The sequence below is a fragment of the Homalodisca vitripennis genome, chromosome 1, assembly GCF_021130785.1.
Source record: "Homalodisca vitripennis isolate AUS2020 chromosome 1, UT_GWSS_2.1, whole genome shotgun sequence".
NCBI lineage: Eukaryota > Metazoa > Arthropoda > Insecta > Hemiptera > Cicadellidae > Homalodisca > Homalodisca vitripennis.
The window spans coordinates 133373777-133398953 of NC_060207.1; the positions used below are offsets into that span (position 1 = coordinate 133373777).

Here is a 25177-nt window from a genome sequence, read left to right on the forward strand (position 1 = left end):
ATATAAACCTGGGATTTCAACGACAAATTTACAAAATGAATCAGCCGAATTCTTGCAACCGTGTTTAGCAACCTTTTGTGCTTAACAGAACATTTTGCGATTTCATTTTTATTTATTAGTTTTATAAATTTTACTCTTCCACTTTTTTTTTTAAATATCTGTGAATAAGTTATATCCCTTAAAGTTCAAGATAGTCATTTAAAATTATAGTATAACACTGCGCCGTGTATATGTTTACGGATTAATTGTAACTAAATCAAGTCGACGTCTTTACATAGAAACGTGTATATGCTCAGAACAGTTTTTGTCTTGTAAGATATTAAGATTATGGAGATTCGAAATGTTTCAGACACGGCATTTCGAGATGTAAAATCTACCTGTCTTCTGACAGCCGGAAGGGATACTTACAATAGCAGAACCCTTTTTAACAACCTTACTGACATAACTAAGTTGTACTTTACACCAGCTAAGTTGGAAATAAAACACAATTGGTAAAGGACCCCTTGACGCGTTGTATTACAGTATTCATAACATTTTAGCCGTTGGTTATTGACTGTGAATATTATTCCTTCATTTTTTAAATATTCCTATTATTTTAGTAATTATCAATAGTCTTCTTGGATGGTTTTGTAATTAATTTTATATGCTATAATGACATAGCTATTTTTAAAATTTAGTTGCCTGTGTTCCTTATTTTATTCTTTATGTGTCTGTGTGTTAATAACACATTTTCCTCTATAAAATCTTGTAATTTACGACACGTGCTTGATGTTATTAAAATGTTGGTAAACTACTTCATTACATAGTGTTGTCAGGAATAAGTGTTGGTTTGTACGAATACAACTCTTCATATTGTGTTTCCTAACTGTATTTGTTAAAAGGTTTTAATGCTGTAATAATTTCCCACCTGACTGGAGGTTTCAGAAAATCGTCTTTCTGCTTTCACTTGACGATGGGCGATGTCTGCTACAATATTATTAATCTACCAAACCTTATTCAATTTTCTCAAAAACTACTAAACAAAGAATCAAACTAATAGAAGGCCTATAATATATCGCAATGAATATTAAACGAGCTGGAATCAACCAAAGCATCATTGAAATATAGTTTAAAAGACACGAAAGCTAGTTAATTACAGACCAACGGTTGGGATTAAATAACAAATTTATTATATTGAAGTCTGCTCGGTTGACTGCTACTGAATTATGACACTCACATTCTGAATCACTAAATATACGTGTTTACCGTACTTTATATTTTTCTTGCATTAAGACCCACTGTTTATTTATTTAGGATTATTTTGTTATGAAAAAATTTAAAATTAAATTATATTTTTACAATACGACAATTAAATGGTACTAGTATTTATTTTATTATATATATTGTGTGTGTTTTTTTTCCTACAAATGGTGAAATCAAATCAATCAAGTCATACCGAATAAGTCTGGTTTATCTTCTTTTTACCGTAGTTATAGTAATGTATTTTCGATATTTAATGCAAAGAAGACGAATTAAAATTTGTTCTAATGTAATACATTGTTATATATATATTATAATTTTCTCAATTATTTTATTTTAATTACTTGAATATTAAAAAACCATTATTAGTTTATTCTCACGCTTTTAAATTTAATACAATCTACTAATGTATTAATATAATGCATTATATGTATAATGTATAATCTACTAGTACAATCTATTAATGATTAGATATAGTAGTAAAAATTATCATTAAAGCACAGCCGCAAAATCCCATGAAGTGACATACATTATCACTTACTCACGAACTTAAATACGAACTCAGTGTTTCTAATATCAAATTAAGCTTCATGTAACCTTTCAAAGTATACAGGCCAGTTCATTCTCGAGACATCGAGCGGACGGACGTACACGTGATTCATAAATATTTACGATCATAGAAATTGGTATTGGATACATAAAATTTAATCTTCATGGTCAATGTAAAGTCTACATGATAATTTTCTCTCGAAATATCTATCTGCGAGATTTTGTAAACAGACAGAGATGAAATTATTCCGATCCCATTCAGAAATGATAGGCTGTGCTGACGCTCAGCAAATTATTGAACATAAAAGTTGATGGTCAAATAGTTTTACATTTCTAAAAAACTCCTTATTCCTTATATATAAATATAACTATTGGTTTTTTGCGCCTTAACATAACTGTCATGTGGAAAATATTCTTAAAACTAGTTGAAAATAAAAAAATAATATCAGATATTACGCAGAACAATATTACTTATGTATGATGTGATATTGTTTGCTAGTTCGGACTAGTTTTTACGCTTGCGATGAGCATGTTTTGCATTATATTTATAAAATGTACTAGCATGTATACACGACTTTGCATACAATTTCGTCCTAAAAACAGGGATGTCCAGGCATGCCGTTTTTAAATAGCATACCACATATTTCGTAGATACGTAATGTTGACTGAAAAAATATTCCAATTTCCTGATTCATTTAGAGCAATTTGACTGTAAGTTTGAAGAGAAGTGTTTTTGGGCCATTAAGAGTGACTACGTTTTTGTAAATACCAATAAAATTTATCTGCGACATCACACGGTATTTGTTTGAATAGTGTTCAAACGCCAAATTTTTATTTTATAATATGCACACGTTGGAATTAGAAGCATAAAATAGAAAAGACATTTTTTATATACTTCCACATAAAATTATATAAAAAATGTCTTTTCCATTAAAACCTACTTACTTCCACCAAGGATACAAAGCAGAAGCATAAAATAGTTAAAAAGCGTCTGCGCTTGTAATATATTTTCACCCCAAGGGGTGAACGAAAACGAAAAATCCCAACTGTTCGGTTTTACTTTACTCTTCAACATATCCAGATTGTTGCTACATCTCTCCACTGTACATCTTTCAACGGACTCGCTGACTCCTCTATGGTTTTATGGCGGAACCAAATTTCACTATGTGCCTGTTCATTGTTTTATAATTACATTTGCGATGTCAGTGGGCTCACTCTACTCCTTGATTATTGTTCTTGCTTGTTTCCTTGAATTTGTGGCCACTGAGCAAATAGTTGGTTGTCATGTTAGTACTTGATCTCTCCATTTTTATTCCTCCAGCTAATGTAAATATACCGTTTCAAAATGTCAAAGTCACTTAATTTAGTGTATCTTACGAATAGAAATTCACCATTTTGTTCAATAATTGCATTTAGTAGTGATGTTTATAGAAATATTTTATCGAGAGTGAACTAAATGGTTTTAAATCGTTGTTACTGACATTAATAGTAACAAAATGCTAATGCCATTGCTTTTTGTATAACTGTAAGACAGTTGGTACTTGCACATATAAATACAAAATGCTGGGGCACTGCGTGGAACGTTCTGTTCTGTGGCTCGATGAGCTATCAAAGATTTTGCTTATCTTTCTATCAACTTAAATGTTCTTTAAATTATTTTTAAGAAACTTTGTGGGCGGTGTTTTGGAATAAAAACACGTCCATTGTGTTCTCATTATTACACCTAAGCAAAATACATATAAAATTTCGTCCAAATTTATCCACTAGGTATTGTATGGTTGAGTATCAAACATCCAAACATCTAATCATCCGAGCATTTCAAATAAAAATCATGTTTAGCTGTCACGTTATAATTGCAATAGTGAATAGAAACTAAAATAATAATACACTAGTGTTAATTGTAATTACACTAGAATCGAAATATGAAAAATTAGATTGTTATTATGAAATCGATCAAACAATTTCCCTTAAAAACATTTAATCATCATCCATGATAATTTTAATTGAATGTTGAAACCTAAACATTGATAAGGGAAGGCTAATAAGTTAACATGTAGCCTAATACACCAAGGGTTTACAGTTTGTATACTATTTGCTCTATATTTGAATTTGGATCTAGAAACTTGAAAAATAGTTCTTAGCGCTATAGATGGACAAAAAAATGTTAATATTTTACTAACAGCTACTTATATAAATTTAGGTTATGTTCAGTATGTTTATCGAGGAAAATTTACATTGATGAGGAAAAATTGTGTAGTATTTCCGAGATAAATAAAAAACTGCATAGATGTACTGGTAATTCATACACCGAAACCCCGAGGCTAGAGACGGTTTATTGGCTAACCAGTTCAGACGCCGACTATATCGACGGACTTTCCTGCTCTGCTCTCTTACTGAACTATTGCTCGCCTACCGGTTTAGTTGTGAGGGAACCTTCAAACCCACCAGTCATGTGTGGTAGAATATCCGCGGGCGTTCTTTTCCTTCTCCTACTACAAGGTATGTATGTGTTCAGAGGAGATCCCTTGGGTCACGAAAACGTACGTTATAACTCACAAAGTAAAACCGACAATGGATTGTCTGATCGTTTGGACAAAACACACACTAAAGTTTCTATTTATTCAACATAGTTCAATTTATTAAATAACGTATCATTTGTTGTAGTTTACAAAGTAAAATGACACCTTTAGTCGAGACTTTTCGATAGAAAGAACTTACTATGTGGAAAACTTTGTGTTTGGATCACGGTACTGTAATAACCGGTATAAATTATACATTTTGGGGCATGGTGTGGCATTAGTGAGACATAGAGGTTAAGAGTAAAGGAGTTAGGTTACCGAGTTCATATTAGTAGGATAACAATCAATGTCTTTCTTAGAAAAATATCTTTGATTTCAAGAAAAATCAAGTTGTGTGCTTATACATTACAAAACAGTTCTTGGTCCCTGAAATAAGAGCTATAATACAGTGGATGGAATATTAAAAAAATGATATACGTTACTCGTGTTCACCAACTAATTTGAGAGTAAAATTCTATGAGTACGTTAAACATTAAAATATGAATATCATACTCTTTAATATTTTAATGTATATTTTAAAATGGTGTAGTTATTTCTTATTTTATATAGATCAAAATGTTATAAAAGGCGACAATAGATTACTCTTCTGGCATGTATGTAAAATCTCAAGATTTTGAGATTGTTAAGATGATTAACGGTGTGATGTGTTCATTGAATCTTTTTTGAAATATCGGTTAGTCTGCTAAAATTGTGATTTTAACGTCTACTGCATAATTATTAGCATTTCGGACTAGGGGCAATTTTCGAATTCTGATTTTAATTCAATGGTTATATTTAGGCTGGTTATAGTAATTTTCATCACAAGCCCATGGACTTAGATGTTTTGAATGCTATTGATATTCAATATATTTGTTAACTCATAATATCAAATTAAAATGGCTATTCTACAAATATCCGCGGTACACAGTACTTTCTGGTTTTCCTTTCCTGAAAATTAGTAGCATACAATTTATAAAAACCAATTTTAAATGTCGTAAAACGTATAGATTTAAAAACGGTTTTGATATTAAGGAGATATTTAATTTTCAAGATTTAACATTTTGCCGAATTCTATATTTGGTCCTTATTTATCATAGTCTAAATAAAAGTCTAAACACTCCAGAAATAAGTGATACTCAATATAAATCTATTCAATTTTAGGTTTAAGTCAGTGTTTTGTGATCCTAAAGTCAGAGAGGGAAACCGTTAATAACTCAAATTTATCTCAAACACTGCATGATATTTTATTAAATAGCTCTAGCGAGTTAAGTAACAATTTACCCATTTTACAGCCAGTGTGGATAAATCCTAACATACAGTTGAAGAACAAACAATTTATTGATATTGATTTTTATTCATTCAATATTAATCTTTATTAATTATATATATATATATATTAATATATATATTATATATATATATAATATATATATATATATAATATATATATATATACATATATTATTGATCGCAAAAAGGCAAAATCAACTATGGTTTAAAACAATTATGGTATTATTTTTTATAATTATAAGGGGCTATAATCTCTTTTTTGTTCAGATTATAGCGATACCAATGCATATTCAGAGATACAGAACATGTTTATACATTGATTTCTCTGATTTCAGCTCAAAAATTTACATACGCTGTTGCTAGTTCAGACCATATAAAAAGTGCTGAATACACAAGAAGTAGAAGAGAAACACCGTAAGTAGAGTGTATTAATGCTAGTTTATTGATGTAATATTAATTAAATATATATAATGTATTATTTATTAGTTTAACGAGTGGAGAAAAACAAAATTAGAAAATCTTTAAAAATAGTTTACAATGTTACTAATTTTCACAAATTAAAGCGTACTGAATGTTAATAAAATTGCAGATAAATAAAAAAAATTTATAGTTCTTATAAAAATGATGTAGATTTTTATTTGTATAACATAAAATAAAGTCCATGACAACGATTTTATGAACTGTCACATTTGATAAAATAAAATAGTATACGTTACAACTTTTTTTAGTGTATCTTCTAAAATATTCTTTATTTTGAATTAAAAAAATTTTGAAGAGTTTTAATAGTATAAATCATAAATTTACATAAAAAATATCATTTAAGACGAGAGCCTATTTGATTAAATTTTGAAATGTAAGACTAATTAAAGATTGAAAATGATAATAAACTACGTTTTACATTAACCTTTATAATAGTAGATAAATCTACTAGATTTTTTTTACGATAAGTGTTATGAACTCCCTGCCATTAACGTGTCGGAGAAAAATGTTTTGTGTACAGGAGTAAAGTGTGAGGTCGCACTCATACGCTGCGTAGTTTCCTGGTAAATAATTGTAATTTGCATAAAAAATCCGAATGACAAGCCTGTTGCCTAGCGACTATATCATACTTTGACATGGTAGAGATCTTCAAATTCAACGTAAACTTAAATGAATATTTATTCAAACGCATAAATATATTCGTTCCAAAACTCTTTCTGAGAAACTTTGCGATTCATCGATTTTGAAAGAGGCCTCCATTTTCTAATGTGTTTTACTTATAGTGCGAGCCAAATCTTCTATATAATATCACTCACTTTTTGAATACTAATTCTGTAAATTCTCGATATCTCACACAGTTGAAATTTGTAACATGTATGCATTATAGCCTGAATACAAAAACAGAAATGTTATTATGAAGATGAAACAACCACAGGGATACAGTATCTAGAATAAAAACGCTGTGGTTTTAACTTTTAAAGTCCTAGAAAAGTAAAATTTCACACACATTTGTCTCGTGACCCTAATAGATATTTTTGTTTTTCAAATTCCTCCAACGATGATATTTAACAAACGTGTGCCTTAAGCTCTCAACCAAGTTAGAAAATATTTTTAGGGAGATCAACTATACATAGGGGTTTATAATATGGGGTTACGACCCCTAGGAGAAATATATTAGTTTTTAAACTTCTTCATGCCCTAGGAAAGTAAAATACGTGTGCCTAATGAAATAATTATAAATAAAAAATTTAAAATATTTGCATGAAGATTAACCATCTATAGTGTTTTTCGAAGATTGAAAACTCTAGAAGACCTATGTATTTGATTTACAACTTCGCAATGTTCTATGAAGATAATATTTGACGTATCACACTAATTCAATAGAAAAATTAGAAAAAAACATGTATATCAGCCATCTATATGGGTTGAAATTGGATTGCAATCCCTAGACTAATTGAATTAGAAGGTTTCGGATCATGAACCTTGGCACAAATAATATTGGCTCTACCTGCGTACTAAGAAAGGTTTTTGTTATTTCAGTCCGTAATTGCTATACGTTAAATATAAAATTAGTGTTACTTTCTGTGTTGATTACAAAATGCCAATATGACATATTGAAATTGTATTAATTTCCACAGGAAGTAACCAAAATTAAAAACAAAATTTTATGCCTTAGAGAGTTATGAATTTAAAATAAGTGGTACCAATAATATGTAATAATTTACTATAACGATAATATGTAATTCTTTATACAGTATAGTAATAATGTTGGAACTGAATCTTACTTACGAACTGACATCAGTTCCGGCGGATGTCAGCTACCACAACATCCGCAGAACGGGGTGTACACCTCACCCCAATGCCTGTCCGGAGATGATAGACCCGAGTGTCGCAACCTGCCCGGGACAACTGTACCCAACAACTGGCTTCTCAAGTACTATTGCAGTCCTAACTATAGTCTAAGCTCTGAAGTGGAGTTTTCTATCTGCAACAACGGCACTTGGCAGAACCCATTGCATTGTCTCCGCAATTCAGTCAGCACCACGAGTAAGTTTTTGTCGAGTAATTATTACGTATGTTTATTAAGCTTTCTATATAATACATTTTTAATGCAATAAAGTTAAAAAAGATTCGTGGTATGAACTTATGGTATATATTATACAATCAAATCTCAACGATTCAACATTGTGTGTAGTGGTTTAAGTATTTAATTTCGGATCTATGTCACAATTTGGACTGTACGATTTTTATAATCTCGCTACTTTACTAATTGTTTAGAGTGAAATTTCACAGAATTATCAAGATTTTTGTAATAAACTGCAATAATCTTACAGAAATCTAAATCGAAAATATTGGTTTTCGTATTGTTTTATTTAATTGGATTGGCTTTCTTAAAATACAACAAATAAAAAAAATCAACATAAAAATATTAATAAATTTGAATCCGATTCTTTAACAGTTTAATGAAATTAAAACTTGACCAGAGTTTAACCTTTCATTTCAAGTATAACGCATCAATTTTCTCATATGTTGGGCTGATCAAATATATACCAGACTTTTTTGAGTCTGTCACATTTTTATTATATACCTTACACAGGATTTATAACAGGATGATTTTTAAGTTTTCTGTGTAAACATTCCTCTGTAGAAAAACATTGCATAGTTTTAAAATGTTTTTTTACGAAGTAGGGCAATATTTTTGTACTATGGAAATAAATTGTAGAATAAGTGTGGATCCTCTATTAGTGTTGTTGCTACAATGGTTACAATGGTTGCTACAATGGTTGCTTAGAAACGCCCATTTAATCATTGCGCAAGCAATAAGAAAAAATAATTAACCTATGAGTAAATTCTTAGTGATAGCATTGCAACGTGGCAGTATATTAAGGTAACTGTGTTCTTTGGACATTATGAAAATTTTAAATGAAACGAACAGGAACACAAAGGTAGACGACTTTTGAGGCCATTGCTAGTTTTTAATTTTTATTTTGAGGAATAATCTCTTTAACTTCATTGTGTTTTCTCAGTTTTCTTATATGTTAAGTTAAATCAATCAAAACCTGTTGTAAATACTAATATACACAGGTATGCAATTAGTAATAGTTATATTACTAGTTGTATACTTGTGTAAATCAGAAATTACAACATGTTACGTGTGCCTTTACACTGTTAAGGAGTTTTATGAGACTTAAATACACATTAATATAACATAATTTTACTAGTCATTAGTTTTTAGTATTTTGTGACATTTATCCATGCAATTCACTCGTTTTAAAGAATAATTTATTCTTTATTGACGAAAGATTTTACCCTCAAACACAAATTAATTACTTTAACATAAATATGATCCACTGATGTTTTTGAACTTAAATTAATGAACACTCTAAGGATATAATAAATAAATTGCTCAGATAATATAAGATGAAAATTAACCCATAATCATTATAAATTCCTCCATATATATTGGCCTCCTAAAATTCACAAACCCAGTGTCCTTTTATGCCAGTAAATTTTATTCTTGCAATTCACCTTGCGAGTACCACTCAGTATTTTTAAATAACATTTGTTTAAGAAAAAATATGTTCATTAAAACTCTGGTAATTGAAATGGTTGAAATCCTTAAACTTGTCTGAAACCGATAGCTAGCAAGTCTTGACATTGATAGATTTAATATTTTCAGACACTATCAGAATCACCGAACCTCGTTTTAAAGAAGAGCAAATATTGCAATGACAGCAATAAACTTCCCATATCAGTAATTATAAAAATACTTGAACTATGCACTACTTTGTGTGTTTTTTGTTTTATTTCACGATGGAAATGTTCAAAGATTCCTCATATTTCCAATAGTCAACTCGTTGCGTGAATAGATTAATCCCTTTCCCGTGAAGCGTGCCTAAATAGTACATAAAAGGGTTTTGAGTAATAGTATTAAACAATATCATTATCAGTAACCAAATACTTTTAGGAGGTTCAAAATCTTCTGTAATCTGCGCAATAGTTATCATTAACTAGTGTGTAATAATATTTATGGAGAGCATTCACTACCTGCTATTGAGAAACACAGATTCCTTTCAACATTTTCACTGTCAACTTCTGCTTTCTTACGTACTGTATCTTATATATTGTTCTATATAAATAATAAAACCCTATTAACTTACCTCATGAAACAGTTTTTTTAACAAGACCAGCCTCCACCAGTTTTGTAAACAGTTTTGAACTTTCCACTCTGAGATCAACGAACGCCCTTCCACCGAGGGGCTAGAGAATTACTTTTACAACATGCATTTCGCCGTATATTTCAAAGAAACAAAGGAGTTTACCAATACTTTACATTGCAACCAACAAAATAGCTTAAAATAGTGTTTTTGACTTTTATGTAAGAAAATTAAATACACTTAAATATATTCAATAGCAGTATACATGCTAATGGGTTTATGGATTTATTTAGTTCCACTTAGTAGCCTACTTTCCCCGAGAAACCAAGTTCAACATTGGATAACGTTGTATTGCATTACTGGAAGTAATATTTAAACATTATAAATCTTAAAATTTCTATTAAGTTAACGGGTTATACACTTTAAGACGTTTATATGTTTAGCGTGTTAACTAATTTCAAACTATCACAGTACATCTCATTAGTAAATTTATAGTAAACGTTCAGCAATAGTCATATAAATATCTTGTTGTTATCTTTTAAAGATTAGAAAACGTATATGGTTTTAAAATGCAATGACTACATGTTTTAATCGCCAGAGAAATAGCTGCAAATAAAATAAAACTGTCAAAAGTCATAAATTTTTAACGTTTTCGTGGGTTTTCAACATTTAAAATATATTCATATATATATATATATATATATATATATACTCAAATGGTTTGTAAAATATTTTAACTATTAATATGGTAGGAAATAATTCAATTTAAAATTTGAAACATTGAAACAATGTAGATAAACCATACAAAATCATAAAGAAACAAACAAACAACCCCCATGAACATTGAATCAAAAAGTACTTGCTCCGCCGGGAGTCGAACCCGGATCTCTCACTTGCCGGGTGAATGTGCTACCATTACACCACAGAGCGCTTACTTTGTCCGATTCAATTATTTTGTATTTGGCCCTATCTGTCACATATGCGTTTAAATAAGCAAACTAACATATGATCGTAAGACCAAATACCTTTCAAACGACTTTTATTTACATTAAATTGTATAAATGGCAATATACCTGTATATATATATATATATATATATATATATATATATATATATATATATATATAAAACATATTAATTTGAATATATTATGAATGTTTATTATTGATGAAGGGATAATGAAACACAATAACTACTTAGAAATATAAATTTACGCTTTGCAACTATTTGTTTCTTTGTAGAAAAGTATATATATATATATATATATATATATATATATATATATATATATATATAAGTATTTATATATATAAATACTTCTATATATACATTCTAAAATATACATTCATTTGTTTGAAGACTGTGGTTCATCAAACTCGACAACTCACCAGGGGCAGTACCCCTGGGTGGCTGGGATCTACTACAAGACAGATTGCTGTGAAGTGAAGTGTGGAGGAACTCTCATCTCTCCACATATTGTGGTCACAGGTGAGATACGTGTCTCTTAATGTGTGAGTTATGTTATTTTCGTATTGTAATTATAACAACTCGACAATTCACCAAGGACAGTACTCCTGGTCGCTAAGAAATTAGGTGTGGAGGGGCCCTCATCTCACCTCATTGTGTGGTCACAAGTGAGGTACGTGTCTCTTAATGTGTGAGTTATGTTAGTTTCGTATTATAAATATAACAACTCACCAAGGACAGTACTCCTGGGTGGCCAGGATCTACTACAAGACTGAAGGAGATCGCTATGAAATGAGGTGTGGAGGAATCCTCATCTCTCCACATATTGTGGTCACATGTGAGATACGTGTCTCTTAATGTTGTGAGTTATGTTAGTTTCGTATTATAAATTTAACAAATCGCAGTACTCCTGGGTTGTCAGGATCTACTACAAGACAGGTGGAGGTCGCTATGAAATGAGGTGTGGAGGAATCCTCATCTATCCTCACACTGTGGTTACAGGTAAAAATGTATTTGTTTGGCAGAATGTAAGGATTTGGTTAAATAAAACCACAGTGTAAGCGGAGCAACCGGCCCGTTGCTACAGTGGCTACATCTCACATTTTTCTTGTTAAGGAGGACTTTTTTGTACTGTTACTAGATTCCTCCAGAATATTTGAATATTAGGACTCAAACTAAATAGTGCTGAAAGAATGCAGAAGGAAAAGTAGGGAGGAAGAAAAGAAAAGAAAAATCCCGATGATGCTAATGTCAAAAAAGATACAACGTACCTTGACTAATTATTGAGAAATGTCCTCTTATTCTGCTTGGGGCAGAGTACGAAACTAAGGCCTCAGCCAAACATCTCCCTCTCCGGCTCATCTATATTTACTTAGCGAATACCCCAAGGATTTCAAGTACATTATGTTCATTAAGTTGAGCAATAAGAACGCAATTGATAAATTAACAGTTGGAATCTGGTTACACCGCAGATAATTGCATAAGATATTAAGATTTACGAATTTACACCTGAAAAGTGAGCAGTGATATCCTGATTTTGATATTTGCAAGTTAATTTAAAAAGAAACTCTCTTAAACAATAAGGATACTTATTAAATTGAAACAAGTAGCCTCAATAGTAAGAAGTCGTATTCTTCAAACTTATTTACTAATGTCATCGTCTGTTGCAGCTGCCCACTGTGTTGTGAATGAAACCAATGGCAATGTTATCGCACTGGACAGTATCAAGGTTGGAATTGGAAAATACTACAGTGAATATTTCAACCAGGAAGCCTCGTCCGTGATCTCTGAGGTATGTAAATTATTGTCTATGTCTATATCGAAAAACTAGAACTCTGTACTCATAAATGTATATTCATCACACAAAAACGGTCCCGAGTAGAAAATTAAACGAATATTTAAAACAACGTTTTTTAATAATTTATATTTAAATGAAGCACTGGTAAATGAATGCAAATTTTCCAATATTAATTTTACTTTTGCAAGGCCTTTCGAAATCAATGATTCCATTACTAGGCAATTTCATTTATGTCGAAGATGGTAATATTAGGTTTATTAACTTTATAAAATGTGGATTAATTAAGCAATTAGATATTATTATTATTAAGTAGCGCACAGTCATAACAGAATGAGGCAATGTACTCAGAAATATAGCAGGTCTAGCAACCATTTTAAAATTATGTTACAAAAACATTACTAGTACATTGAATATCTCTACCCACATAATTTTACTTGAAAGTACCGTGACTACATCTTCTTCATGAAACTCTTCCGCTAGGTTACATATGTCCTCTACCACATACTCCACAGGGGCTTCAGACTTTACGACTGATGTGACGCTGTACTCTACACTCAATGACCTTTCAAGCATCCCGCTTAATTTTCCCCTGCTCAAGAATGATTATGGTAGCAGTTTTCAAGGCGTGTGATGTGTTTATTTGAGGTTGTTGAATACTTGGAACAGTGTTGTAGGGCCTATCAGTTACGGGAGTAGAATGTCTATCGCTGGGTAGCTGATAGCTGATCAAACACCGTATACCTTCTTTGAGTCTTAAAGGAACATAGCAAAAGAGAATGGGTTTATTATTTTGTTCTATTTCAGATTGTGGATGTGAGGGTGTGACCAGCACTGATGTCGGGTGACGAGAACATGAATTGATCACAAGATTAATGTTCTCGGAAGTACATAAAATAATTCGTGTATTTATAAAAGTTAAATTTAAGTATAAAATATGTGGCAATAAATTGTCTCTGCCACCTGTGTACGACATGTCTACACTACCTCAAATCAGTAAATATTCGGTTCGCGGTTTACCGCTCTTTCTTGCTGTTTATGTCTGAGGGTCGCTGTTCATTTTCTAAGGTAGTTTTCCGAGGATATATGTTCCACAACCGGACTAAACTATTTTTTTTCTCTTTTAAGCCTCAGCTTTAAGCTATGCTGGCTTCGATGTACACTGTTTTATTATTACACTGGTATTTTTTTATTTGCAAAGTACTCTGATTTATTAAGCACTGGTATTTATTTGCAAAGTACTTTATCGTGTCTATGCCTGATTGGCCCTCCCCGGGATTTGAACCCGTGATCTCTCGGTTAGAGAGCCGAGACTATATCCATTAGTCTACGGAGTAGGACCGGACTAAACTACTGAAGGACACTATCTCATAAGTATGTGACACAAGATAAACTGATTAGGTAATAGTTTATATTTCAATTATGCACTACAAGTTATGCACATATTTTAACAAATTCTACAGTGGGATCATTTATTCCATGCAGCCCCATTGCGGTAGAGTGAAAGGAATATTTCGAAACATCCATCTCATCCAACTGATAATGAACCAATACCAGTTAATATTGAAAAGTTCATGGAAGCGACAATGCGAAGTGGAGATCAATAACCCTTAGACTAATTTGTGAAACCACGCATTACCACTGGTATTATATAATTTACTGGTCACTATTATATAATACATTTTGTCAGAATGGCTATAGTGGGTTCAGAAACACATAAAACCAATAGGTAGGTAAATCAAATAAAAAAATGTCAGGTGAAAGCGTTTTGTGCCTAACAAGCAGAGGTACACACTGGAAAAACAATAACGTACAATAACGTTTCTGAGTAAAATGTTTACTCAGCAAGTCGGGCTATACCGTGACTAATCTATGTACCCCCACAGGCTCTCAATCTGAGGGTCGTGGTCCTTAGGGGGTTCGCGAAAGGAGAAAAAGGCTACGTTTTTTCAATCAGGCCCAAATTTTGTAAACTAATGTGTATCTAAGTGTGTCGTTATTTCGATTTATGTAATTTTTTATTAATTCAAATAATATTTCTCTAAATTAATCGATAAACATTTACATGGAAGATAAAAGACCTGAGCAAGAACAAGTACTCGCCAACGCGCTTGCAGTGTCGGTCTCATCTCGTCGCCGCGCTGCTCCTCTTTCGCCTTGACTCGTCCATCGACACTTCCGCTCAAAATAAACTAAAATATTCCTACCGTACTTAGCAACAATTATAACAATTACATGTCAGTTTGTCAAGATGTAAGAACTGTAAATACAGCCAGCACCAAATTCCACAAAAGTCTACTTCCGCTCTGAGCTGATCATCCTTATAAATTAATATAATTAAACACACGTTTAAATGCTGTACAAATAAATAGTTTAGACATCATATTAATAATGTAAACAAACATTCTTTTTTTACACTAACATTAAACATTGATCATTAGTTTTCACTAAAATTTTGATAGGTCTACTTTTAATGTGAACCTAGCTTTTCTTATCTTGACTATTTTTAAAGTATCTGATTGAATATTTGTTACGCAAATAATTACATAGTTTTCAAATTTTCATAACATAATAACCTGTTTTTTGTTTTTGTTTTAATCATTAACATTTTTGCAAACCCAGATTCACATAAATGTGATGTTGCAAATGGAATCTATAGTTTTAAACTTGAGACACCAAATGCGGATACTCGAATTTTTTACCTAACCATAATTTTTCCGCACAATCACTCTTGTACAACAGCTATTTTTACTAGTCCGTTGATAACTCATGATAACTTTGTTACGTAGCATAGCCCTGAGTTTGGTTTACCACCACTTTTTTATTAAATGGATCTCTCATTTTGAACCAGAAGTATCCTCATTTGAAATGTAGTTGAAAAACTGGGGGTTTAAAGCTTCCGGGTGGTTTGAGACGAGTAGTGAAGAAAAAGGTCTAGCAAATAATCTTGTACACTAGGAACAAATTCTATAACTTAAAGCGTAAAAAAAATTGTTTCCTTTACTTGTCACCCAATCTAAAGTGATATTTTTTGCTAACCCATTTACTGGCCAAATATGCAACTTGGATTAATTACTATTCACTTGTAAAATTTTCTGGAAGGTGGGAATTAGCATTCCGAAGAAAAACCGCCATTTCTGATCTTATCTCAAACAGAAGTTTATCCTTGAGTCCATGATGTTTGGTTTCTAGATTACGTAACATTTTCGATGGTTACGTTTGTTCAGCGGTCTGTACGTCATCACGCAAGACACACGGCCGCCAATTTACAAAGGAGTTACCCCACTCTGCGTCGCCGTACCGCTTTTTGCGTTACACATGCGTAGTGGTACTAACAGTTTCTGAGAATGATGTGTTTGGAACGAAACATATCACGATCTTAATTCGACGAATAGTTCCAGTACTGAAAAGGCAAGGTTTACAAATAAAGCTTTTCTATACCAAACTATTTTATGCCTTGACAGGTGCGAGAGATCGTGGTTCCCAAGTTCTACGCAGGACGAGCCGCATACTATGCTCTGGACATCGCCATTCTGGACCTGACCAAGAGAGTTCCGGTCACGTCCTCCTTCATGCCCGCCTGTGTACATTGGAATACGCCCAATGGAAATTTCTTCGGATCCACTGGACTTGTAAGACGATATTAGTTTTTCCATACATACATCAACACATTATAATAAATAATAATAATAGATACAATTTTTGTTTGGATTTAAAATATTTGTTTTGGTCCCTTTATTCACAAAAAGTAGCTTTTGGATGCATGAAAAATGTCTATGTTTGAGCATCATATGTAACCAAATTAACATTTAAAAACATTTTGAGTTAGTGTGAAGTTTGTGAATATGAGGGTAAGCTCTCCAATTTGTTACTATTTGAATTATTGACATTATTTGATTTTAAAAACAAGTTTAGTGTTTCAGCACCTTTGACTCAGGTACTCTTAATGGCATGGCAAATATAAATTTAAAATTTTTAAAAAGCATGGTAATAAGTTTTTTTTTATAAAACGAATTGTTTACTTCTAATGTATGGTCTTATGTAGAGCCTTTTCATAAAGATACACAACGCAGCCTCACATTTGTTTTGTTGATTTAGGAGAAGATTAAGAAACCTCTAATTCCACTTCGTCATAAGAAGATTTTGTTCATGCTTCTGGAGGGATAGGTAATTGGAATTGGTAACAAGGATAGGGGCCGCTTTCTGTCGAGATCCACAAGGAGGGACAGTGAGCACTATCTCAGTAATGTTACCCTAGAAGAAGGGGAGGAAAGCTGTGTTCTAACCTCTTCCAGTCAAGGCGGGCTGGGAGGCCGGAGAAGACAATGCTCCTTCATACCTAGGTTTCAAAAGCCTTTAACACTAAGCGACAGCCTCACCGATTCTCACAGTCATCTGCTCGTTACCCCCAAAATTTGTGGTTAGTGATTTGCCTCTACTAGATATCCATTATCCATTGTGTTGATGAGATTAACGTGACACCGGTTTTTGTTGTACCCATTATAGAGTCTACTGGCAGGCACAAACCAGCCAAAAGTGAACCTTCGGGGACTACAGTCTTAGACAGAATTCTGCGGAAGGAACTCTTGCATCCATTGAGTGATAAACTGTTGACAGCAGAAGTGGTATCGGTCGAAATAATGTGCTTGTAAAACTCTTTCAGGTTGCTGGATGGAGAACTACAATAAATGAAACAGAGGTTAATACACTAATAACTGAAGAACTGACACCGATTGACAATGCAGTCTGTATCAATAAAGTTCGTCATGCGTTCCAAAAACTTGTGACACATGACAAGTTTTGTGCTGAAAGTAAAAACGGTAGGAACAAAAATTATATGAAACTATAAAGTATTATTATAATTGTTTAGTAATTTATTACTGTTAGGTGTATGTGTATATATATTGCTATGCTTAGTATAGACTGTCCATTTGTATTTTTTTTCTTAAAAATAAAATCATCTCAACAATGGTTAATGTGAATTACTCAAAACATCACTGTTATATTAAAGGTAAACAAACATATACTAACAAAGCAAGTAATAGTAATTTCGTTTCAAAATCATGTCACCAAATTTTATCAAATTAATTGTTTCGATAATCATTATTCCTATAAAAATTGGGCAAAATCCTCTTTGTTTAACAGTCCTTGTCATATATATCAGGTTTAAGATATTTCTAGTACCATAGTAAAGTTTGCCTTGTTGTTCTTACGAAGAAAAATATATACACTTACGTAGGATGGAGATTCTACTTAAGTTACACTACTTCGGTTAAAAATTGCCTACTTAAGACAATTTAAATTTACTTTTTTTCCCTTGGGGTGGCCTACTGCCATGTACTTAAGCCTCAAGGGCTTTTTGCGCACCCCGGAAACACACCATGAGGCCCACCAGTCTACAACTTCAGCAGTTCAACAAACCGCCGAAAACAACCTATCAAGTCCTCCTGGGAAAATTTACCACCCCTGTCCAAACTACCAAAGATGGCATATCGCTCTCTTACTATTGCAGGGCAATCAAAGCCCAGGTGCTCAACAGTCTCCTCCTGCCCATTACACCTTCCACAGAGCGGATCCTCCTGAAGGATGCCGACTCTGTGAAGATGCTTCCTCAGGTGACCATGTCCCGTAATGAGACCAATGACCTTAGAAGACATTGATCTGTTTAATGAGAGTAGGTCCGAAGCCACCCTGGAGGAAGGTGACTGTAATACCATTCTACTCACTCTCAAACCCGGATGCAACCTCCACCTTCTCTCATGCTCCGCGCGAATCCATTTCGAGACAACCCTAGAGGATTCACACCTTGGAACACCGCAGAACGGTTGAGGGCCCGTCATAATTGTCGCTGAGCCCTGGTTGGCCAGGGCATCAGCTCTTTCGTTCCCAAGAATCCCCTCATGACCAGGAACCCAACAAATGGTTACATTGTTGATTTTGGCAAGGGAGGAAACGGTCTGATAGCAATCCCAAACCAGTTTGGATTTGATCACGCAAGAATCCAGCGCCATCAGCCTGACTGTCCGTGAAAGTATTAATTGTCTTGCTCCTATATCGCAGACGAAGATTCTCACGAGCACATTCCATAACAGCTGCGACCTCCGCTTGAAAGACTGTCGGATACGGACCCACAGGGACCACCAGCTCCCTACATGGTCTCACTCCCAGAATTCTAGCGCCTGTGCCGCCTTTTGTTTTAGAGCCGTCTGTGAACCATTCGAGCTCCGCTGGTGGAAGAGGTTTCCTTCCCTCTGATCAATCATCCCTAAAGGGTAAAATAATCCTAAAGGGTTTGTCAAAGGAAAGTTTTTGTGGCATCTGATCAGAGATCATGTGCAGAACATCCTCCTGTATCAGAGTGCTAATTCTGCAGTGCCCACCGCTGCAGCCCGACCAGAGTCTGCTGAATACAGTAGGCACTCCTCCTGGCCATAGCCCGGATGACAATGTCCAGGGGGCGAGGTTAAGACAACAGTCTAGAGCCGCGCCTGACGCTCTAGGAAAAGCCCCAGTGATAGCAAGGCAGGCCATCCTTTGGATACCCGCCAGACGAGCTACCACCGTCTTGGCCTCCGTTTTTGGCCAACAGACGACAGCTCCGTACATTAGTGCAGGTCTGACCACGGAAACATAAAGCCAGTACAAGAGCTCGGCTTCAGTCCCCAGGGCCCACCTATCACACGTCTGCATTGCATTAGAGACCACTTCCCCCTGGCACTGACCCTTTCTAGACGAGGTCCCCAGTTTAGAACCCTATCTAGGATCACGCCCAGGTACTTGACCTCAGACTTCAGCTCAACGGGAGAGCCTTTGAATAGAAAGGGACCAATGCCCTCTATCTGTCGCCTCCTGGTAAAGGCAACCACAGCAGCCTTGGTGGGGTTGACAGTGAGTCCAACCTCATCGCACCAATTTACCACCATGTTCAGAGCAGCATTGGTCAGTTCCGTGATTGTTGTGTTGAAATTGCCACTCACAATAATCACAATATCATCTGCGTACCCCTGTGCAAACACAGCTCCTATTAAAAGAATTTAGCAGGTCATCCACAACCAGGTTCCACAGAAGAGGAGAGAGGACGCCGCCCTGCGGACAGCCCCTCATAGTCTTCGCACTAACACTTGCTCCCATGAGGGTTGTGACGACAACCCTGTCCGTGAGCAAGGCCCATATCCAGTCACACACCTGACCATCAACACAACGTCTTGAGACCGCATTGATAATCGCCTGAGTGGCCGTATTGTCAAAGGCTCCTTCGATGTCTATAAAGACACCTATGACTACCTCTTTTGTCGCCAGCGTCTTCTCAATCCTGCATACCAATTGATGCAGGGCCGAGTTGCATGACCTTCCTGGGGTGTAGGCATGCTGGTTAGGATGTAGAGGCCCTTCAAAAGAGCTCCCTTCCAAACAAACCTGGCAACCATTTTCTCCATGGTTTTAAGAAGGAAGGAGGACAGGCATATTGGCCTGAAGACTTCGGCCGATCCATGCCCACCCTCCCCTGCTTCGGTATGAACACTACTCTGGACACTCCCCAGAGCCACGTACCTAAGAGCCACGGAGGCTCTGAATAGTCTGCACAGCTGGGGAAGGAGAATATCCAACCCCCGCTGCAAGCAAACCGGTCTCACCTCGTCACCCCCAGGAGCTTTGTAAGGACCGAAAGAGTTGATAGCCCATTCAATCCTTCTGAAGATCACAATACGGTGCGCCAGACCCCACTGCAAATGGGTGGCGCGGCCCGCATGTCTCCCCTCACTGTCGGGTGGTTGATTACCCTCATGAACAGTACAGTCCGGGAATTGTGTTCCTATCATAACTTTTAGAACTCCTTCCGATTCAGTAATGTAAACACCTTGATCGTCCTTGAGACTACCAAGCGGCGAGATGGGATTCTTTGCTAGTAGCTTTTGTAGCCTTGCACAACCCTGCACACTATCGATATCGGTGCAGAGCTTCTTCCAGGCTAGCCTCTTAGCCGTACGAACTTTGCGGTTGTACAGTGCAAGAGCCTCGTGGTAGGTCTCCCAAGTGCCCCAAGTTTTGGCTCCCCTGAATAGAGCCCTGACCCTCTTCCTCAAAGAGGCCAGTTCAGAGCTCCACCAGGCTACCTTTGATCTATTCCTACTGATAACCGGGCAGCTGAGATCGAAGGAACCTACAATCGCAGAGGTAAGACTGTCGGCAGATTCGTCAAGCTGCGCCGCACTGTTTCCCATTAGTGGGAATCAGACTCTAGCTGTGTCCTGAGGTTTTCCTTGCATGATACCAAGTTTGTGTTCCTCGGATTCCTGTACTGAACTTTTTCCAGCATCTGTTCACCGATCTTAAGACAGATGTGAGCATGATCAGAGAGGGAAGGCTCGTCAGACACATGCCAGCCATGCATCCCACCAGCCATACCCTCCGACATCATCATCACATCTAACACCTCCCTACGCGTCCTCGTGCGAAACGTGGGCACATTTCCCACATTTGCAATCATTAGACTACGGGACATTATGTATTCCAGAAGCAACTTACCTCTGTTATTAGTGTTGGTGCTGCCCCACGCCTCGTTGTGCGAGTTGGCGTCGCATCCCACCACCAGTTCCGATCCACTCCTCCCAACATGGTCCACCACGGCAGCCAGTTCCCTGCAGGGCGTCCGCATCATCGTACGGTAGATATGATGATGCAACCAGCAGGGCTCGTCCAGTCCCAGCCACCATCAGCCTGACTATGGCGAGATCCCTGCAACAAAATTCCAGAAAAGGAATGCTGTCCACCTTGTTGCTTACAACAATACATGCCCTGGCATTTTCAACCTGGGCACTAACAATTTTCACCCCTGTCATTGAAAGCCCTGATATTTTTCCCTTGACGATCCAAGGTTCCTGTATCAGAGCCAAATGAAAATCTTCCGTCAGGAAGCGTTTGCAGAATACAGCCAAGGCAGCTTTATTGTGCTGCAGGTTGATCTGAAGGACCTTGATCCCCATGATCAGCCGCCCTACCCGCGCCCTCAGCTGGTCCTGCTCCACACCAATGAACACCCTCCAGCCCCTCCCCTTAAGAGTGGCTGAAGATTGTTCATCTACCAAGATTACTAATGTTCTGGAATCTCCCGTGTGGACATCTCCGACAACCCTCCAGTCCTACACAGAGATCCCAGCATTCTGCTTCTTTATAGCACCGAGAATGGTCGCAGAGTCCTTCTCGGCCATGGGACCATCATCCCTGAGGAAGACCTTATGAGTTCTTTATAGTCCCCACAGGGCCACCGATCTCCAGCCCCGGAGCCAAACCCCGCAGCCAATCTCTAGTCTCGTCACTGCCGCACAGCATGACGAGAGCCCCCCTTTCCGGGAAGCACCTCTTAAACTGCAGGCACACACCCTCTGCTGAGAGTACCTCGTCGAGAATGCGCCCCCGCGGCTCCATAGCCTCCTCCTCCGAGAGGCGTCTCTCAGAAAAGATCGCAGGGACCAAGACAAGCTTATGTCCCGTCAGAACCTCCCAGAATGTTTCTGCCAATACCTCCTCCGTTAAGGGATTGGTGCTCCTCGCACGCTCTGCTTGCTCAGAAGGTGCGGTCGGGCGCCTCTTCGGCAGGGGTTTTTCCGCCGAAGAACCGCCCGAGCGCCCTCTGTTCCCACTAGGAGTAGAGAGAGCACCTGCAGTTGCCTCCGGCGGTGCCTCCTCTGCTTCTTTGCCTTTCTTCTTTCGTTGGCCGACATTTTGCCCGTGTGCCTCCTCCATTGACTGTCCGGAAGCCAGGTGCCATCGGCCTTCTTCTGCTCCTAAAAAACTAAAAAACTAAAAAAACAGCGGTATTTATTGTGTTTTATTTATTGTGTTATAAATTTATGACATAATTTGCTAATTAAAAAAAGTCAGTGAAAACACATTGGTTAGTAGAGTGAAACGCCGCCTACCGCATCAGAATACGACGATCCAGTCAGAAATGGCAACGCATAATGTACTTCACAATGTGTACCTAAAACAACCCGCTATTTCTGATTGGATAAACCTTTTGAGATGCGGTTTGCGGAATTCAACTCTACTAAGTGAGCTCTTTCAAATGAGGTATCACTCGACCCATGCTTCAATTTAAGATTTCCATGTTTTCCTCTGTGGCCGTCCCCCCATGGTTGGCATGTCATGGTAATAGCAAGGGAAAATAGTTTACATAGCCATACGACACTGTGCAAAGTTTATAGATGTTATCTCCTATGGTTTTTAAAATATTAAGCCGTACCCATACTTTTCAAACACCCTGTATACTCGGTATGTAGAATAGGTGCGCTGTAAGTTGGGACTATAACCACTTTCTTGACCCAGTTAGAGAAGATTCCCCATTTTAAACTGAGACTGCGGACTATTAACTTGGGATAGGAATAGGCGTAGTTAACCAGTTTCCCCACAGTTCACGAAACTCCATTAGAGTTTTTTAGTAATTTTTTCACTCATAATATATTTACATGTTGACTATGTACATAAAGAATAGTGCCTCCAGTTATTTATATTTGACGTTTTGTTGCATTACAGTGTTTTGAAATTCTTTAATTGCCATAGAAGCTTAGTAACTGAAATAATTAATAACTATATAACTATTTATTTCGGTTCAGAGTTACATTAACTAACCTTATTTACAGATGTTTGAACTGTAATCGATGTTTTTAATACCCAAGAACTGAAGTTTTCTAAAGCATTCTTGTCCGTTTATCGATTGAACCCTGATTCGTTGCATCATGTTCTATCGGGCCATCGTCCTTGATACATAAATCAAGTCTTTTAACCTTCCCCACAAGTAGTAGTCCGTGCAAATTACACCCATGGATCTGAGTCGGTAGCTGACTGGTCCATTTGTGACAAGTTTGCCAAAAGACAAACAAATTTGACGCAAGAGAGAGTGGCCACGGATTACTCAGCCTAATATGGCTGGGTTAATCCAGGGGTCGTAGCAGACTCAAAAAAAGAAACAAATAATAAACAACCTAAAAACGTGTCGCGGAGTTGAGGTGGTGCCTCATATGATCGAAATCACTCCCCTCGCCCGAGCTAGATGATGTTATAATCACAGCTACGGGGAAACGTACACAAAGTTTCTCCTTAACAACCAACTTACAATTTCTCCAGTTCCTCTGGAGAGCCGTGAACTGCGCCTAGAGTATTGATTCCCACATTTAATGATGAACATATTGCATACTGTATTTCTAGTTAACCACCGAATTGTATTGTTGTTCTTTTTTCTCAGTTCATTCCATTATAACCAATATTCTTATCTTGTTTAACTGTCTATGTTTGGAAATCAATGTAGGAGTAATTTGTACATTTTAATTTAATTCTAACAGTATATTATGACTATTTTTAGATGGGGAGATGAGAAGGGTGTACGGCGGCTCTGGAATGACACACTTGGAAAATGGACGACACTTTTTGATAGGGGTGGTAAGCGTAAAAGTCGTTGAAGAAACAAATTTGTCATTTTTCACTGACATCCAAAACTTGGAACATCTTGCTTGGCTGGAGGACCAGAAAGCTCGCTTGGAGCAGCTGCACAAATAAGCTTAGAGTAACTCTCTGTATTTAAATAATTTAATAAATGTATTTTTATACCTATTCTCTAAGAGTTTTTCATTTTTCAAGGACAGCTGTAAAGGTTCAACAATACACAACCACAACTGTTTACCTGTTTTACTTTTACCTTAAAGTCATCTTTACTTCTTCAATCCTACAGGTAATGCATGGAGTTTCGGTATGTGAAATATCACTTATAATGTTAATTTGAGTTAGTTCCTGTTCACAAGCACTGAAATCACTCATAAGTTATGTTTTCACTAAGAACTCATTTTATAAATATATATATTAAATTCGGCTATTGCCATTTATACAAATTTAATTAATGTAAATAAAAGTAGTTTGAGAGGTATTTGGTCTTCCGATCATACGTTAGTTTGCTTATTTAAACGCATATGTGACAGATACGGCCAAATACGAAATAATTGAATCGTAAAAAATAAAGGCTCTGTGGTGTAATGGTAGCACATTCACCCGGGAAGTGAGAGATCCGGGTTCGAGTCCCGGCGGTGCAAGTACTTTTTGTGATTGTGTATTGAAATTAAATTTAATTCGGCTATTGCCATTTATGCAAATT

The 25177-nt window shown here is 35.9% G+C and overlaps 1 protein-coding gene across 1 annotated transcript; it reads left to right on the forward strand.

Moving 5' to 3' along the window:
* Positions 1-4163: 4163 nt before the first annotated feature.
* On the forward strand, positions 4164-24642 carry LOC124371585 (clotting factor G beta subunit-like). Its single transcript, XM_046829937.1, has 8 exons — positions 4164-4287; positions 5972-6050; positions 7918-8162; positions 11634-11762; positions 12911-13032; positions 16500-16667; positions 17699-17855; positions 24395-24642. Exons 1-8 carry the CDS (start codon positions 4239-4241, stop codon positions 24586-24588), a joined length of 1143 nt encoding a protein of 380 aa, XP_046685893.1. The 5' UTR covers positions 4164-4238; the 3' UTR covers positions 24589-24642.
* Positions 24643-25177: the final 535 nt, after the last annotated feature.

What these genes read in the sequence shown, in the direction of transcription:
- LOC124371585 (XM_046829937.1), top strand. Translation starts at nt 4,239, where the DNA reads ATGTGTGGTAGAATATCCGCGGGCGTTCTTTTCCTTCTCCTACTACAA. An exon ending in TTTCCTTCTCCTACTACAAG is followed by an intron (nt 4,288 to 5,971) that starts GTATGTATGTGT and finishes CTCTGATTTCAG; the next exon opens with CTCAAAAATTTACATACGCT. An exon ending in AGAAGTAGAAGAGAAACACC is followed by an intron (nt 6,051 to 7,917) that starts GTAAGTAGAGTG and finishes AACTGACATCAG; the next exon opens with TTCCGGCGGATGTCAGCTAC.